Consider the following 18906-nt stretch of genomic DNA (forward strand, 5'->3'; position numbering starts at 1 on the left):
GATCAATTACCCCTATTTTTTGCCTCATTCAGCACCTTAAAGAGAGAGTTCTGTATTTTTCCCAGGGGATTGTGATTAAGTTTGGTATATTGATTTTTATCATTTAGTTGGCGTTTGGCTTCATTAACATAAAGCTGTTCGTCCAACAAAACTAAGTTTCCGCCCTTGTCTGCGGGCTTGATCACCAATCCCCTGGCCATACAAAACTCCTCAAGAGCTCTTCTCTCTCTAGGTTTTAGGTTGTCATCTATCCATTTAGTATTTAACATATCGATGTCTTTCTCCATCTTTTTAACGAATAGATTAACAGCCGGAACCAGAGAGAGGGAAGGCATATATGAGGATTGTGGTTTAAAAATGGGTTTGTCAAAATTGGGAGCTACTGAGTTGCTAAGGGGTTCCTCATCATTATCTAATAGCAAGGATTCTAGATCAATGAGAGCTTGTTGGTCACTTGGACCTAAATTGACAGACTGTTTAGATTCCATCACTATAGATAAAACAATTTTTCTAGCAAAAAGGTGTAAATCTTTTAGCACCTCAATTTTATCAATTGTGGCTGTCGGACAAAAGGAGAGGCCCTTTTTGAGTACTTCAATATGAGCGAGATTTAAGGGGAAAGAGGAGAGATTTATAACTTGCAATTTATCCTCAATTGGGTGATCTAATAGCCCCTGCGTATCCCTCTCCCCCTGAATCTCCCCCTGTTCTGGGTATATTGATCCCCTCTCCCTCTGGTCTGTCTTGTTTGATATCTCTTTTCTCTGGGGGGATTCCTATAGGGGTCTTTTCCTTTTTCCCCTTCTGTTCTTTCTCCTCCTTTTTGATCTGTGCTGGTAGAGTTTTTTGACACCCCTAATTCGCAATCTGATGCGTCTGTCCCTGAGTCATATGTGCCTTATTAGGACTTATATATATATATATAGACCCTTCCATTTTTGTAGTTATCTTGGTCACGTCTAAACGTTCTACATTTCCTCATTTTAATATCAGATTTTAATTTAGATACATTCAGACTAGTTTCCCCATTTAGTTTCTCAAAATTCGGATCATTCTCAAACGAATTAACTTTCAATAAGGCCTTTTCAGCCTCAATTTTGACTTTCTCAAGTCTTTTATTGTTTCTTTTCATCATCATTTCCATCAAATCAAGGGAGGTTGAGGATAGTTTTTAATTCCAATCCTCCACAAAGGAGTCACCTCCCTCATCCTCCCTTGTATTTATCCCTGAATCTAATGATAAACGTAAACCTCTTGGGATGATCTTTTTATCTACATAGTTTGCCAAACTGGCATTTTCTGCTTTAATTTTTAGTTGACGATTTAAGAGATACCTATACCTCCTAAAAGCACTAAAAATAGTTACATTTTCTTCCTCATTATCCTCCCCAGCTACATTATCATTAGCCAGGGAATCTTTCAATTCAGCTTCCCACAGGTCATCTGATAGAGTATATGCCATAGTTATTGCTGACAAGGCCAAAAAAAACAGTGGTAGTGGGAAATAGTGTTAAGGAGATATAATCCTCTCCTGCAGCAATCTACTTCTATCTCAAAGTGAAAAGGAATACAGAATCCTCTTATAAACTCCTCAAAAATTGAAGTATAAATACAATGAAAGTATGAGAGAGTAGGTAATATTGCTGTCTATATCAAACTGAAAAAGCAAGGGATACAAACGAGCACACAGAGAGTACTTTGTAAAAAATAATCCAATTTATTCTTTCTCAAACACATTCAGTGAATCACTGTAATTGGCTAAGTCAGACAAAAAGTGACCAAAGTTAAAAAGAACAGACCAATGGTTAATCAAAAGTAAAGGGATATTCACTGCCTAAGCATACGTATGCTGATAGAGACCTATAACTATATAACACAAGAGTTCACAAATGGGGAGTATAAAGATAGGTCAAGGTAACCCCAGAGACTTAAAACAGCTTAATTCTATAATGCATATATTTCAAAGCAAGATGATATTAACCCCAAACGCTGTTATGGTATACATCAAAACCATAATACATATGGATATTGGAACATAAACATATACGTGCATATGCAAAAGAGTCCGTATCACTGACTATCTATCAAAAGTTCCCAGGCTGTAACTGTATGTAGACAAACAGATCAAAACAATACAGGCAAAATACACTTAGCTTATGTGTCCAGCAAATTCCTTTCAAAAGCTCCACTCGTGTGTTGCCTGTACAATGGCGTCTGACGTCACTAAGGAAGGTGATCAAGCCCGCAAACAAGGGCGGAAACTTAGTTTTGTTGGACGAACAGCTTTTTGTTAATGAAGCCAAATGCCAACTAAATTATAAAAATCAATATACCAAACTTGATCACAATCCCCTGGGAAAAATACAGAACTCTCTCTTTAAGGTGCTGAATGAGGCAAAAAGTAGGGGAGTAATTGATCTCAAAAAGTTTAAATTCTTGTTCCCCGAGTTCCCTGTCATGCCTGTCTTTTATATCTTGCCGAAAGTGCATAAGAATCTGAAATGCCCACCAGGGAGACCGATAGTCTCTGGGCTGGGCAGCATGACAGAGAACATCGGGGAATATGTGGATAGACACTTGAGACCCTTCCTCCTGACACTACCTTCATACGTGAAGGACACATCAGACCTACTTAGAAAACTGGATGGAGTTGTGGTTAATGAAAACACACTCTTGGCCTCTTTGGATGTGGAGGGGTTATACTCCTCCATACCCCACAAAATAGGTCTCCAGACACCAAAGGCCCCCTCTTTTCTGAGCATTCAAAATTTGTGATTTCACTACTTGTATTTGTCCTTCATAATAATGTTTTCACATTTGATGGGCAAACAGATACGAGGAACAGCAATGGGGCAGTGTGTGCTCCTACGTACACCTGCCTCCATTTGAGAGCCTGGGAAACAGACATTTTTGAACATCATAATGACATTTTCAATGAGAAAATATTGATGTGGGTAAGATATGTGGATGATGTTCTTCTCTTGTGGGACGGAACCATAGATGAATTTAATGAGTTTGTCCGGCTGCTTAATCACAATGACAGGAACATCATCCTCACATCAGAAACAAGTAGTAAAGAGTTAAACTTCCTTGATATTACGATTAAAAAAGAAGGTTTAAAAATTGTTACAGAAAATTTTAGGAAAAAGAATGCCACTAACAGTATCCTGCATGCAGGAAGTGGTCATCCTTCCCATCTGATCAAAGGTATTCCATATGGACAGTTTCTCCGTTGGAGGAGAAACTGTTCTTCTTTGGCTAAATTTGATATACATGCAAATATGATGAAAAGTAGATTTCTCCAAAGAGGATACTCTAACAAATGTTTAAGAAGGCACTCTGGAAGGCACGGAAAACCCCAAGAGATGTCCTTCTGTACAACAAAAAGGTGAACACAGAGAAAGGCCAAATCAGATTCATTACGAGGTTTAACAACCAATGGCATGGAATTAGATCAGTAATTAATGAAAATGGGCATATCCTAGCGTCGGATGACAAGGTCAAAAACATTGTGGGCAAAAGACCACTAATGACGGCCAGGAAAGCACGTAGTCTGAGAGACATGCTAGTAAAAAGCCAATTTTCAAGAAGCCCTTCGAAATCCGATTGGCTCAGAAAGGATAGAGGTATAAAAGGTAGCTATCCATGTGGGCACTGTGTATATTGTGCCCACATGGACAGCACCAAGAAATTCTCTACCCAAGAAGGTATATCTTTTGATATCAAATTCTTCTTTAATTGCCAGTCAGAGGGGGCAATTTATCTCCTTCGCTGCTCGTGCCCGTTTTTTTACGTGGGTAAAACCAAAGGGCTCGTAAAGGACCGGGTACAGGAGCATCGGGATGATATCCTGCATTCAAAAGATACCAATGTGGCAAGACATTTTTGCTCTTTCCACAATGGTTGTGTGGATTCCTTGAAATTTATTATAATTGATAAAGGCATTATGAATGGTAGGGGTGGCAATAACGAGAAAGTTTTATTGCAAAAAGAAACAAAATGGATATATAAATTAGGGACTAGATACCCAGCGGGTCTTAATGATAAACTTGAATATGCCAGTTTCCTATAAATTGATAATAAATCATATCTATATTTCTGTAAGTAGAGTGTATGCCATAAAGGTGACCTTTGTTTAAAAACATAATTTATGTAAGAACTTACCTGATAAATTCATTTCTTTCATATTAGCAAGAGTCCATGAGCTAGTGACGTATGGGATATACATTCCTACCAGGAGGGGCAAAGTTTCCCAAACCTCAAAATGCCTATAAATACACCCCTCACCACACCCACAAATCAGTTTAACGCATAGCCAAGAAGTGGGGTGATAAGACAAAAGTGCGAAAGCATAAAAAATAAGGAATTGGAATAATTGTGCTTTATACAAAAAAATCATAACCACCACAAAAAAGGGTGGGCCTCATGGACTCTTGCTAATATGAAAGAAATGAATTTATCAGGTAAGTTCTTACATAAATTATGTTTTCTTTCATGTAATTAGCAAGAGTCCATGAGCTAGTGACGTATGGGATAATGAATACCCAAGATGTGGACCTTCCACGCAAGAGTCACTAGAGAGGGAGGGATAAAATAAAGACAGCCAATTCCGCTGAAAATAATCCACACCCAAAATAAAGTTTAAATGTTATAATGAAAAAAACTGATATTATAAGCAGAAGAATCATACTGAAACAGCTGCCTGAAGTACTTTTCTACCAAAAACTGCTTCAGAAGAAGAAAACACATCAAAATGGTAGAATTTAGTAAAAGTATGCAAAGAAGACCAAGTTGCTGCTTTGCAAATCTGATCAACCGAAGCTTCATTCCTAAACGCCCAGGAAGTAGAAACTGACCTAGTAGAATGAGCTGTAATCCTTTGAGGCAGAGTTTTACCTGACTCGACATAAGCATGATGAATCAAAGACTTTAACCAAGACACCAAAGAAATGGCAGAGGCCTTCTGACCTTTCCTAGAACCGGAAAAGATAACAAATAGACTAGAAGTCTTTCGGAAATTTTTAGTAGCTTCAACATAATATTTCAAAGCTCTAACTACATCCAAAGAATGCAACGATCTTTCCTTAGGATTCTTAGGATTAGGACACAATGAAGGAACCACAATTTCTCTACTAATGTTGTTAGAATTCACAACCTTAGGTAAAAATTGAAAAGAAGTTCGCAACACCGCCTTATCCTGATGAAAAATCAGAAAAGGAGACTCACAAGAAAGAGCAGATAAATCAGAAACTCTTCTAGCAGAAGAGATGGCCAAAAGAAACAAAACTTTCCAAGAAAGTAATTTAATGTCCAGCGAATGCATAGGTTCAAACGGAGAAGCTTGAAGAGCCCCCAGAACCAAATTCAAACTCCAAGGAGGAGAAATTGACTTAATAACAGGTTTTATACAAACCAAAGCTTGTACAAAACAATAAATAACAGTAAGACTAGTAATCTTTCTGTGAAAAAGAACAGAAAGAGCAGAGATTTGTCCTTTCAAGGAACTTGCAGACAAACCTTTATCCAAACCATCCTGAAGTAACTGTAAAATTCTAGGAATTCTAAAAGAATGCCAAGAAAAATGATGAGAAAAACACCAAGAGATGTAAACCTTCCAGACTCGATAATATATCTTCCTAGATACAGATTTACGAGCCTGTAACATAGTATTAATCAGAGAGTCAGAGAAACCTCTATGACTGAGAATCAAGGTTCAATCTCTATACCTTCAAATTTAAGGATTTGAGATCCTGATGGAAAAAAGGACCTTGTGAAAGAAGGTCTGGTCTTAACGGAAGAGTCCACGGTTGGAAAGTGGCCATCCGGACAAGATCCGCATACCAAAAACCTTTGAGGCCATGCTGGAGCCACCAGCAGAACAGACGAGCACCCCTTAGAATCTTGGAAATTACTCTTGGAAGAAGAACTAGAGGTGGAAAGATATAGGCAGGATGATACTTCCAAGGAAGTGACAATGCATCCACTGCCTCCGCTTGAGGATCCCTGGATCTGGACAGATACCTGGGAAGCTTCTTGTTAGATGAGAAGCCATCAGATCTATTTCTGGAAGTCCCCACATGTGAACAATCTGAAGAAATACCTCTGGGTGAAGAGACCATTCGCCCGGATGTAACGTTTGGTGACTGAGATAATCCGCTTCCCAATTGTCTATACCTGGGATATGAACCGCAGAAATTAGACAGGAGCTGGATTCCACCCAAACCAGAATTCGAGATACTTCTTTCATAGCCAGAGGACTGAGAGTCCCTCCTTGATGATTGACATATGCCACAGTTGTGACATTGTCCGTCTGAAAACAAATGAACGACTCTCTCTTTAGAAAAGGCCATGACTGAAGAGCTCTGAAAATTGCACGGAGTTCCAAAATATTGATTGGTAATCTCACCTCCTGAGATTCCCAAACCCCTTGTGCTGTCAGAGACCCCCAAACAGCTCCCCAACCTGTCAGACTTGCATCTGTTGAAATCTCAGTCCAGGTTGGAAGAACAAAAGAAGCCCCCTGAATTAAACGATGGTGGCCTGTCCACCAAGTCAGAAAGTGTCGAACAATCGGTTTTAAAGATATTAATTGAGATATCTTTGTATAATCCCTGCACCACTGGTTCAGCATACAGAGCTGAAGAGGTCGCATGTGAAAACGAGCAAAGGGAACCGCGTCCAATGCAGCAGTCATACAACCTAGAATTTCCATGCATAAGGCTACCGAAGGGAAAGATTGAGACTGAAGGTTTCGACAAGCTGAAACCAATTTCAGATGTCTCTTGTCCGTCAGAGACAGAGTCAAGGACACTGAATCTATCAGGAAACTTAAAAAGGTTACCCTTGTCTGAGGAATCAACGAACTGATTGGTAAATTGATCCTCCAACCATATTCTAGAAGAAACAACACTCATAAAAGACTGGAAAGGTTCTTTCTAGTGAAAATGAGCAAAGGGAATTGAATCCAATGCCATGGCCATAAGACCTAAAACTTCTATGCATATATAGCAACTGAAGGAAATAATAGAGACTAAAGGTACCGACCCCAATAGAATTATCCCTTGTCTGATAGAGACAAAGACAGTGACACAAACTTTCTGGAAACCTAAAAAAGGTGACCCTTGTGTGAGGAATCAAGAGCTTTCGAAAAAAAAATATCCTCTAACTATGTCCTGAAGAGCAAGTGAATCATATGAGATTCCGTATCCTCAGAAAATAATCTGAATGAAAACAGAAAAATGAAAATATGCATTTATTGTATCTAATGAAAACAAATAATGCTATCAATGACCATAAAAAGGCAAAATAGTTTGAATAAAACTCCAAACCCGGTTCCTAAAAACATAATTTATGTAAGAACTTACCTGATAAATTCATTTCTTTCATATTAGCAAGAGTCCATGAGCTAGTGACGTATGGGATATACATTCCTACCAGGAGGGGCAAAGTTTCCCAAACCTCAAAATGCCTACAAATACACCCCTCACCACACCCACAAATCAGTTTAACGAATAGCCAAGAAGTGGGGTGATAAGAAAAAAGTGTGAAAGCATAAAAAATAAGGAATTGGAATAATTGTGCTTTATACAAAAAAAAATCATAACCACCACAAAAAAGGGTGGGCCTCATGGACTCTTGCTAATATGAAAAATGAATTTATCAGGTAAGTTCTTACATAAATTATGTTTTCTTTCATGTAATTAGCAAGAGTCCATGAGCTAGTGACGTATGGGATAATGACTACCCAAGATGTGGATCTTTCCACGCAAGAGTCACTAGAGAGGGAGGGATAAAATAAAGACAGCCAATTGCTGCTGAAAATAATCCACACCCAAAATAAAGTTTAAATGAAAACATAAGCAGAAGATTCAAACTGAAACAGCTGCCTGAAGTACTTTTCTACCAAAAACTGCTTCAGAAGAAGAAAACACATCAGCATTCCAAGTTTTAAGCCATAAAGCTCTTCTAGCTAAAATAGCTAGAGACATAAACCTGACATCAACTCTGATAATATCAAAAATGGCATCACAGATAAAATTATTAGCATGTTGAAGAAGAATAATAATGTTATGAGAATCATGATCTGTTACTTGTTGCGCTAAAGTTTCCAACCAAAAAGTTGAAGCTGCAGCAACATCCGCCAAAGATATAGCAGGTCTAAGAAGATTACCTGAACACAAATAAGCTTTTCTTAGAAAGGATTCAATTTTCCTATCTAAAGGATCCTTAAAGGAAGTACCATCTGCCGTAGGAATAGTAGTACGTTTAGCAAGGGTAGAGATAGCCCCATCAACTTTAGGGATTTTGTCCCAAAACTCTAATCTGTCAGACGGCACAGGATATAATTGCTTAAAACGTTTAGAAGGAGTAAATGAATTACCCAATTTATTCCATTCCCTGGAAATTACTTCAGAAATAGCACCAGGAACAGGAAAAACTTCTGGAATAACTACAGGAGATTTAAAGACCTTGTTTAGATTTAGTATCAAGAGGACCAGAATCCTCAATTTCTAATGCAATTAGGACTTCTTTAAAAAAAGAACGAATAAATTCCATTTTAATGAATTTTCAGAATGATGATGTTCATTTAAAAATTCATCTGGATAAAGAGAAGTTTTAAAAGACTTTTTATGTTTACTAGAAGGAGGAATAACAGACATAGCCTTCTTAATAGATTCAGCAACAAAATCTCTTATGTTATCAGGAACACTCTGAACATTAGATGTTGATGGAACTGCAACAGGTAATGGTATTTTACTAAAGGAAATATTTTCTGCATTAACAAGTTTGTCATGACATTTAATACAAACAACAGCTGGAGGAACAGCTACCAAAAGTTTACAGCAGATACACTTAGCTTTGGTAGTTCCAGCACCAGGCAGCGATTTTCCTGAAGTATCTTCTGACTCAGATGCAACATGAGACATCTTGCAATATGTAAGAGAAAAAACAACATATAAAGCAAAATTGATCAAATTCCTTAAATGACAGTTTCAGGAATGGGAAAAAATGCCAAAGAACAAGCTTCTAGCAACCAGAAGCAATTAAAAATGAGACTTAAATAATGTGGAGACAAAAGCGACGCCCATATTTTTTTAGCGCCAAATAAGACGCCCACATTATTTGGCGCCTAAATGCTTTTGGCGCCAAAAATGACGCCACATCCGGAACGCCGACATTTTTGGCGCAAAAGAACGTCAAAAAATGACGCAACTTCCGGCAACACGTATGACGCCAGAAACAGAAAAGATTTTTTGCGCCAAAAAAGTCTGCGCCAAGAATGACGCAATAAAATGAAGCATTTTCAGCCCCCGCGAGCCTAACAGCCCACAGGGAAAAAGTCAAATTTTTTAAGGTAAGAAAAAATTATTGATTCAAATGCATTATCCCAAATATGAAACTGACTGTCTGAAAATAAGGAATGTTGAACATCCTGAGTCAAGGCAAATAAATGTTTGAATACATATATTTAGAACTTTATAAAAAAGTGCCCAACCATAGCTTAGAGTGTCACAGAAAATAAGACTTACTTACCCCAGGACACTCGTCTACATGTTGTAGAAAGCCAAACCAGTACTGAAACGAAAATCAGCAGAGGTAATGGTATATATATATATAAGAGTATATCGTCGATCTGAAAAGGGAGGTAAGAGATGAATCTCTAGAACCGATAACAGAGAACCTATGAAATAGACCCCGTAGAAGGAGATCATTGCATTCAAATAGGCAATACTCTCCTCACATCCCTCTGACATTCACTGCACGCTGAGAGGAAAACCAGGCTCCAACCTGTTGCGGAGCGCATATCAACGTAGAATCTAGCACAAACTTACTTCACCACCTCCATAGGAGGCAAAGTTTGTAAAACTGATTTGTGGGTGTGGTGAGGGGTGTATTTGTAGGCATTTTGAGGTTTGGGAAACTTTGCCCCTCCTGGTAGGAATGTATATCCCATACGTCACTAGCTCATGGACTCTTGCTAATTACAAGAAAGAAAAAGGAACTGGAAGAAATACCCCAGAAGATTCCAGGTCTGAGCAGCGCTTGAACCCCATGGGTGCCCAGCCATGCTTCAACAATACCCAAAATATATAGGACAGAAACACACTTAAAGAAAGTGTTAGCCTTACTGGAATAAAATCAAAGAAATTTGGACAAAATAGAAAAAAATAAATTTCAAAGAAGTCTTAACCTGCCCCTTACCAGCCAAGCTGGAATACGGCACGTACATCGCAATATTAGGGAGCGGATTTCGAACCCCAATTACAAACATGTTACTTGGGAAAGAACTCAGGAATTTGTTCCTTAATAAGAACAACTAAACTAGTATAACCTTAAAGTTTTAGTCTTAGAACTCAATCTTGAAGCCCAGAGTAACAGTTAAGAATTGAATCCAATTATAAAACAAATAATTGATTATCTTATAACAAAATTCTTCTAGCTAAAATAGCTAAAGACATAGATTAACCCTCATTTGCGAAAATATTCAATAAAATGAAGACACAAATGAAATTATTAGCATGATAGTCCAGTTTAAAGGACCAGTCAATACAGTGGACTTGCATAATCAATAAATGCAAAACAACAAGACAAATGCAACAGCACCTAGTCTATTAAATGTTGTCTTTTAACAATGCTAAAATAAATCATAATCTGATACTTGATCTTAAAGTAAACAGAAAAAATGAAGCAATTGCAATATCCAAATAAATCACAGGACCAAGACCTGAAACTAAATAATTTTCCATAAACAAGATACAACTATCTAAAGGAAAATAAATACTATTTTGCTATAGAAACAATAGCATAATTAGTAGAAGCAGAGATAGCCCCAATAAATTGGAGAACCCTCCAAATTGAATTTAACTGCTGGCAAAGAATATAGTTTAAAACCTTTGAAAAAGGAATAAAAGAAAATTCTCAGCCTATTCCATTCCCTAGAATGGGGAATTGGAAAGAAAACCTCTGAAAACACAGAAGAAATAAATAGGCAGAAATAGTGTCAGCTAGTCTTAAAGAACTAGTTACCTTAATATCCAAAATAATCAACACCTTTTCAACAAAGAACAAATGTACTTTAACAATAGAAAAATAATAAAAGTAGATTTGTTAGTGTCAATATCTGATGAAGAAAATTTCTGAAAGAGAAAAAACATCATCAGAGAAGGATAAATCAGTATATTGTTGGTCATTTGAAACTTCAATAATTAAAAAAGAAGTGAAAAAGACCTAAAAATTTTATTAGAAGGCACGAAGTCAGACAAAGCCTTTAAAATAGAATCAGAAAATATTTCTTATAAAGCTTATAAATATTTCTTGTACATAAGATGTAAGAATGGCAATAAAGCATAAACACTAATGGATTCTGCATGTAAAAGTATATCATAATACCTTATTACAAACCATAGCTAAAGATAAACATTTATAATATTTAAAATAAATGAACTTAGCTTTGGTAGAACTGAAACTCAGTTAAGCGTTTTTCCAGAAGTGGCTTCTGATTCACGGACAATCTGAGACATCTTGCAATATGTAATAGAAAAAACAACATATAAAGCAAAAATGATCAAATTCCTTAAATGACAGTTTCAGGAATGGGAAAAAAATGACAACGAACAAGCTTCTAGCAACCAGAAGCAATAAATAATGAGACTTAAATATTGTGGAGACAACAATGACGCTCGATTTTTTTTAGCGCCAAAAAAGCCGCCCACATTATTTGGCGCCTAAATGCTTTTGGTGCCAAAAATGGCGCCACATCCGGTAACGCCGACATTTTTTGGCGCAAAAACTTCAAAAAAATTACGCAAATTCCGGCGACACGTATGAGGCCGGAAATGACAAAAAAAAAATGTTTGCGCCAAGAAAGTCCGCGCCAAGAATGACGCAATAAAATGAAGCATTTTCAGCCCCCGCAAGCCTAACAGCCCCAGGACACTCATCTACATGTAGTAGAAAGCCAAACCAGTACTGAAACGAGAATCAGTAGAGGTAATGGTATATATAAGAGTATATCGTCGATCTAAAAAGGGAGGTAAGAGATGAATCTCTACGACCGATAACAAAGAACCTATGAAATAGACCCCGTAGAAGGAGATCATTGAATTCAAATAGGCAATACTCTCTTCACATCCCTCTGACATTCACTGCACGCTGAGAGGAAAACCGGGCTCCAACCTGCTGCGGAGCGCATATCAACGAAGAATCTAGCACAAACTTACTTCACCACCTCCACAGGAGGCAAAGTTTGTAAAACTGATTTGTGGGTGTGGTGAGGGGGTGTATTTATAGGCATTTTGAGGTTTGGGAAACTTTGCCCCTCCTGGTAGGAATGTATATCCCATACGTCACTAGCTCATGGACTCTTGCTAATTACATGAAAGAAATGATATGTTTAGAACAGTTGGATTGCTAAGGAATTAAGCAAGATCAATGTTTATTGTTCTTTTCATATCTGTCAGTATTCTTATTGACTAAATTTATAGCACAGGGCTAACATGTTAGTGCAGCGTTAAGAAATGTAATCTCAGCATGTGATTGGCACACCTGGGGAAATCCAGGTGAGCCTTTAAAAAGAGGAAGTCCGGTGTGGACTAAAGTATGCCCTGATGAACCCCTGTGACACACACTTGCTGTGGGGGTGAAACGGTCGTTGGTATTGTTGTGTTTATTACACTTGATGTGTTGCTACAGGAGTAAGGTCGACTCAAATCCTGTTTATTTGAACTTTCCATGGTTATAATTATGGACTCATAGCTCTAATGCTACCATATGTCATAGTAAAATGGATTTCTGCCTAATCTACTGCTAACCTGTGGTGTGCTGATCACAGTACGAATGAGAGGAATATTTAGCTATATACGCAAGCTTTGATCCACTTGATCGTTTGCCATAACAAGTGTAAGTGAAGTGCCATGCAAAGTCTATGGGGATAATTTCAAGCATCACGGATCTCTGTTCTGTTCACTAAGTGGAGCAAGCTGCGGGAGGTGTGTCTGGTAAATCTTGGTAAGAGTCGCGGTCTATGCTGAGCAAGTTTGGGGAAGCCTGGTTCTTTCCCTTTTCAGCTGGATGCCGATACAGCCCATACCTCTACTGTGTGTAAAGGAGTTCCTATACAAGGAGCGGATTGGATACCCGTGACAGCTGGGCCACTCCTTCCTTAGTGACGTCAGACGCCATTGTACAGGCAACACACGAGTGGAGCTTTTGAAAGGAATTTGCTAGACGCATAAGCTAAGCGTATTTCGCCTGTATTGTTTTGATCTGTTTGTCTACATACAGCTACAGCCTGGGAACTTTTGATAGATACGGACTCTATCACATATGCACGTATATGTTTATGTTCCAATATCCATATGTATTATGGTTTTGATGTATACTATAACAGCGTTTGGGGTTAATATCATCTTGCCTTTGTAAATATATGCATTATAGAATTAAGCTGTTTTAAGTCTCTGGGGTTACCTTGACCTATCTTTATACTCCCCATTTGTGAACTCTTGTGTTATATAGTTATAGGTCTCTATCAGCATACGTATGCTTAGGCAGTGAATATCCCTTTACTTTTGATTAACCATTGGTCTGTTCTTTTTAACTTTGGTCACTTTTTGTCTGACTTAGCCAATTACAGTGATTCACTGAATGTGTTTGGGAAAGAATAAATTGGATTATTTTTTACAAAGTACTCTCTGTGTGCTCGTTTGTATCCCTTGCTTTTTCAAATTATTAATATATAATTTGGAATTTTTTCTCTCTATTTGAATCTTATCTTATGCATTATCAAGGGTAGCACCAAAGTTTGATATAGACAGCAATATTACCTACTCTCTCATACTTTCATTGTATTTATACTTATATATTCAGTGTTATCATTTTACATGCAGTAATTGAACGTTTTTTTTCTCTTGGTCTTTAGTATGGAAAACAGTTATCTCCACTACCTCGGAAGAACAAAAAGCAAATCTTACAGGAAGTTTTATTAAATATGAGAGAACCGAAAAATCTAAAACAACTTCCACTCGGTAAGAAACTGTACCCACTCAATATTCTGTAGTGTGCCAGTGTCATTTCACCAGGGCTGTGGAGGTAACACACAGATCATATTGCACAAGGTAATGCTTCACATAAAGCAAAAGGGGACAAACTGGCACTTGGTAATTACAAAAGCTCATGGTTAATAATTGTTTTTTATATATTGATTCTTTGTATTCACATATTCAAACCAAAAATTAGAAAATGAGCTAAAATTAGCATTGTAGTGACCATAATGTAGTCACAGCATAATCTGTATAGCATGTTTTCCATATAAATGGGATTACAAAATGGTTTCTTCTAGGTTTTTTTTTTTTTTTTTTTTTTAAAGGACAGTGAACATACATTTTCTTTGACATATAACTCACTGTGGTCTAGGAATGTTTATCAATCCATCCTTTGGGCTTCAATGTTTAAGTGTTAGTTTATACTGCAAACACAAGTTCCCTTTCTTATTCCTGCAGCTACCAATCCCCCAACGTTTTCTTTTTCCTTTTCAAGCTTTATGTCACCAGGTGGTAGATTAGCCAAACAAAAGCTATACCCCCTGCTGCACTGAAAAAACATAATTTATGTAAGAACTTACCTGATAAATTCATTTCTTTCATATTAGCAAGAGTCCATGAGCTAGTGACGTATGGGATATACATTCCTACAAGGAGGGGCAAAGTTTCCCAAACCTCAAAATGCCTATGAATACACCCCTCACCACACCCACAAATCAGTTTAACGAATAGCCAAGAAGTGGGGTGATAAGAAAAAAGTACGAAAGCATAAAAAATAAGGAATTGGAATAATTGTGCTTTATACAAAAAAATCATAACCACCACAAAAAAGGGTGGGCCTCATGGACTCTTGCTAATATGAAAGAAATGAATTTATCAGGTAAGTTCTTACATAAATTATGTTTTCTTTCATGTAATTAGCAAGAGTCCATGAGCTAGTGACGTATGGGATAATGACTACTCAAGATGTGGATCTTCCACGCAAGAGTCACTAGAGAGGGAGGGATAAAATAAAGACAGCCAATTCCGCTGAAAATAATCCACACCCAAAATAAAGTTTAAATCTTATAATGAAAAAAACTGAAATTATAAGCAGAAGAATCAAACTGAAACAGCTGCCTGAAGTACTTTTCTACCAAAAACTGCTTCAGAAGAAGAAAACACATCAAAATGGTAGAATTTAGTAAAAGTATGCAAAGAAGACCAAGTTGCTGCTTTGCAAATCTGATCAACCGAAGCTTCATTCCTAAACGCCCAGGAAGTAGAAACTGACCTAGTAGAATGAGCTGTAATCCTTTGAGGCGGAGTTTTACCCGACTCGACATAAGCATGATGAATTAAAGATTTCAACCAAGATGCCAAAGAAATGGCAGAGGCCTTCTGACCTTTCCTAGAACCGGAAAAGATAACAAATAGACTAGAAGTCTTTCGGAAATTCTTAGTAGCTTCAACATAATATTTCAAAGCTCTAACTACATCCAAAGAATGCAATGATCTTTACTTAGAATTCTTAGGATTAGGACATAATGAAGGAACCACAATTTCTCTACTAATGTTGTTAGAATTCACAACCTTAGGTAAAAATTTAAAAGAAGTTCGCAACACCGCCTTATCCTGATGAAAAATCAGAAAAGGAGACTCACAAGAAAGAGCAGATAATTCAGAAACTCTTCTAGCAGAAGAGATGGCCAAAAGAAACAAAACTTTCCAAGAAAGTAATTTAATGTCCAATGAATGCATAGGTTCAAACGGAGGAGCTTGAAGAGCCCCCAGAACCAAATTCAAACTCCAAGGAGGAGAAATTGACTTAATGACAGGTTTTATACGAACCAAAGCTTGTACAAAACAATGAATATCAGGAAGACTAGCAATCTTTCTGTGAAAAAGAACAGAAAGAGCAGAGATTTGTCCTTTCAAGGAACTTGCAGACAAACCTTTATCCAAACCATCCTGAAGAAACTGTAAAATTCTCGGAATTCTAAAAGAATGCCAGGAAAAATGATGAGAAAGACACCAAGAAATGTAAGTCTTCCAGACTCTATAATATATCTTCCTAGATACAGATTTACGAGCCTGTAACATAGTATTAATCACAGAGTCAGAGAAACCTCTTTGACTAAGAATCAAGCGTTCAATCTCCATACCTTTAAATTTAAGGATTTGAGATCCTGATGGAAAAAAGGACCTTGCTACAGAAGGTCTGGTCTTAACGGAAGAGTCCACGGTTGGCAAGAGGCCATCCGGACAAGATCCGCATACCAAAACCTGTGAGGCCATGCTGGAGCCACCAGCAGAACAAACGAGCATTCCTTCAGAATCTTGGAGATTACTCTTGGAAGAAGAACTAGAGGCGGAAAGATATAGGCAGGATGATACTTCCAAGGAAGTGACAATGCATCCACTGCTTCCGCTTGAGGATCCCTGGATCTGGACAGATACCTGGGAAGTTTCTTGTTTAGATGAGAAGCCATCAGATCTATTTCTGGAAGTCCCCACATTTGAACAATCTGAAGAAATACCTCTGGGTGAAGAGACCATTCGCCCGGATGTAACGTTTGGCGACTGAGATAATCCGCTTCCCAATTGTCTATACCTGGGATATGAACCGCAGAAACTAGACAGGAGCTGGATTCCGCCCATACCAGTATACGAGATACTTCTTTCATAGCCAGAGGACTGTGAGTCCCTCCTTGATGATTGATGTATGCCACAGTTGTGACATTGTCTGTCTGAAAACAAATGAACGATTCTCTCTTTAGAAGAGGCCATGACTGAAGAGCTCTGAAAATTGCACGGAGTTCCAAAATATTGATTGGTAATCTCACCTCCTGAGATTCCCAAACCCCTTGTGCTGTCAGAGACCCCCAAACAGCTCCCCAACCTGTCAGACTTGCATCTGTTGAAATTACAGTCCAGGTCGGAAGAACAAAAGAAGCCCCCTGAACTAAACGATTGTGATCTGTCCACCACGTCAGAGAGTGTCGTACAATCGGTTTTAAAGATATTAATTGAGATATCTTTGTGTAATCCCTGCACCACTGGTTCAGCATACAGAGCTGAAGAGGTCACATGTGAAAACGAGCAAAGGGGATCGCGTCCGATGCAGCAGTCATAAGACCTAGAATTTCCATGCAAAAGGCTACCGAAGGGAATGATTGTGATTGAAGGTTTCGACAAGCTGAGATCAATTTTAGACGTCTCTTGTCTGTCAGAGACAGAGTCATGGACGCTGAATCTATCTGGAAACCTAAAAAGGTTACCCTTGTCTGAGGAATCAATGAACTTTTCGGTAAATTGATCCTCCAACCATGATCTTGAAGAAACAACACAAGTCGATTCGTATGAGATTCTGCTAAATGTGAAGACTGAGCAAGTACCAAGATATCGTCCAAATAAGGAAATACCACAATACCCTGTTCTCTGATTACAGAAAGAAGGGCACGAGAACCTTTGTAAAAATCCTTGGAGCTGTTGCTAGGCCAAACGGCAGAGCCACAAACTGGTAATGCTTGTCTAGGAAAGAGAATCTCAGAAACTGATAGTGATCTGGATGAATCGGAATATGCAGATATGCATCCTGTAAATCTATTGTGGACATATAATGCCCTTGCAGAACAAAAGGCAGGATAGTCCTTATAGTTACCATTTTGAACGTTGGTATCCTTACATAACGATTCAATATTTTTAGATCCAGAACTGGTCTGAAGGAATTCTCCTTCTTTGGTACAATGAAGAGATTTGAATAAAACCCCAGCCCCTGTTCCAGAACTGGAACTGGCATAATTACTCCAGCCAACTCTAGATCTGAAACACATTTCAGAAATGCTTGAGCCTTCGCTGGATTTACTGGGACACAGGAAAGAAAAAATCTCTTTGCAGGAGGCCTTATCTTGAAGCCAATTCTGTACCCTTCTGAAACAATGTTTTGAATCCAAAGATTGTGAATTGAATTGATCCAAATTTCTTTGAAAAATCGTAATCTGCCCCCTACCAGCTGGGCTGGAATGAGGGCCGCACCTTCATGTGGACTTGGGAGCTGGCTTTGGTTTTCTAAAAGGCTTGGATTTATTCCAGACTGGAGATGGTTTCCAAACTGATACCGCTCCTGTGGGTGAAGGATCAGGCTTTTGTTCCTTATTGTGACGAAAGGAACGAAAACGATTATTAGACCTAAATTTACCTTTAGATTTTTTATCCTGTGGTAAAAAAGTTCCTTCCCCTCCAGTAACAGTTGAGATAATAGAATCCAACTGAGAACCAAATAATTTATTACCCTGGAAAGAAAGGAAAAGCAAAGTTGACTTAGAAGACATATCAGCATTCCAAGTTTTAAGCCATAAAGCTCTTCTAGCTAAAATAGCTAGAGACATATACCTGACATCAACTCTAATGATATCAAAGATGGCATCACAAATAAAGTTATGAGCATGTTGAAGAAGATTAACAATGCTATGAGAATTATGATCTGTTACTTGTTGCGCTTAAGCTTCTAACCAAAAAGTTGAAGCTGCAGCAACATCCGCTAAAGATATAGCAGGTCTAAGAAGATTACCTGAACATAAGTAAGCTTTTCTTAGAAAGGATTCAATCTTCCTATCTAAAGGATCCTTAAAGGAAGTACTATCTGCCGTAGGCATAGTAGTACGTTTAGCAAGAGTAGAGACAGCCCCATCAACTTTAGGGATTTTGTCCCAAAATTCTAATCTGTCAGATGGCACAGGATATAATTGCTTAAAACGTTTAGAAGGAGTAAATGAATTACCCAAATTATTCCATTCCCTGGAGATTACTTCAGAAATAGCATCAGGGACAGGAAAAACTTCTGGAATAACTACAGGAGATTTAAAAACCTTATTTAAACGTTTAG

General features: G+C 37.9%; 1 protein-coding gene across 1 annotated transcript in view; it reads left to right on the top strand.

The window, feature by feature from the left end:
* XRRA1 (X-ray radiation resistance associated 1) overlaps positions 1-18906 on the top strand; it is a 201862-nt gene that overhangs the window by 180038 nt on the left and 2918 nt on the right. Inside the window, exon 17 of the mRNA XM_053708752.1 lies at positions 13919-14024. Coding sequence (XP_053564727.1) covers positions 13919-14024 — 106 coding nt within the window. The remainder of the gene's footprint in view (positions 1-13918; positions 14025-18906) is intronic.

This window comes from Bombina bombina, chromosome 3 (genome assembly GCF_027579735.1).
Source record: "Bombina bombina isolate aBomBom1 chromosome 3, aBomBom1.pri, whole genome shotgun sequence".
NCBI lineage: Eukaryota > Metazoa > Chordata > Amphibia > Anura > Bombinatoridae > Bombina > Bombina bombina.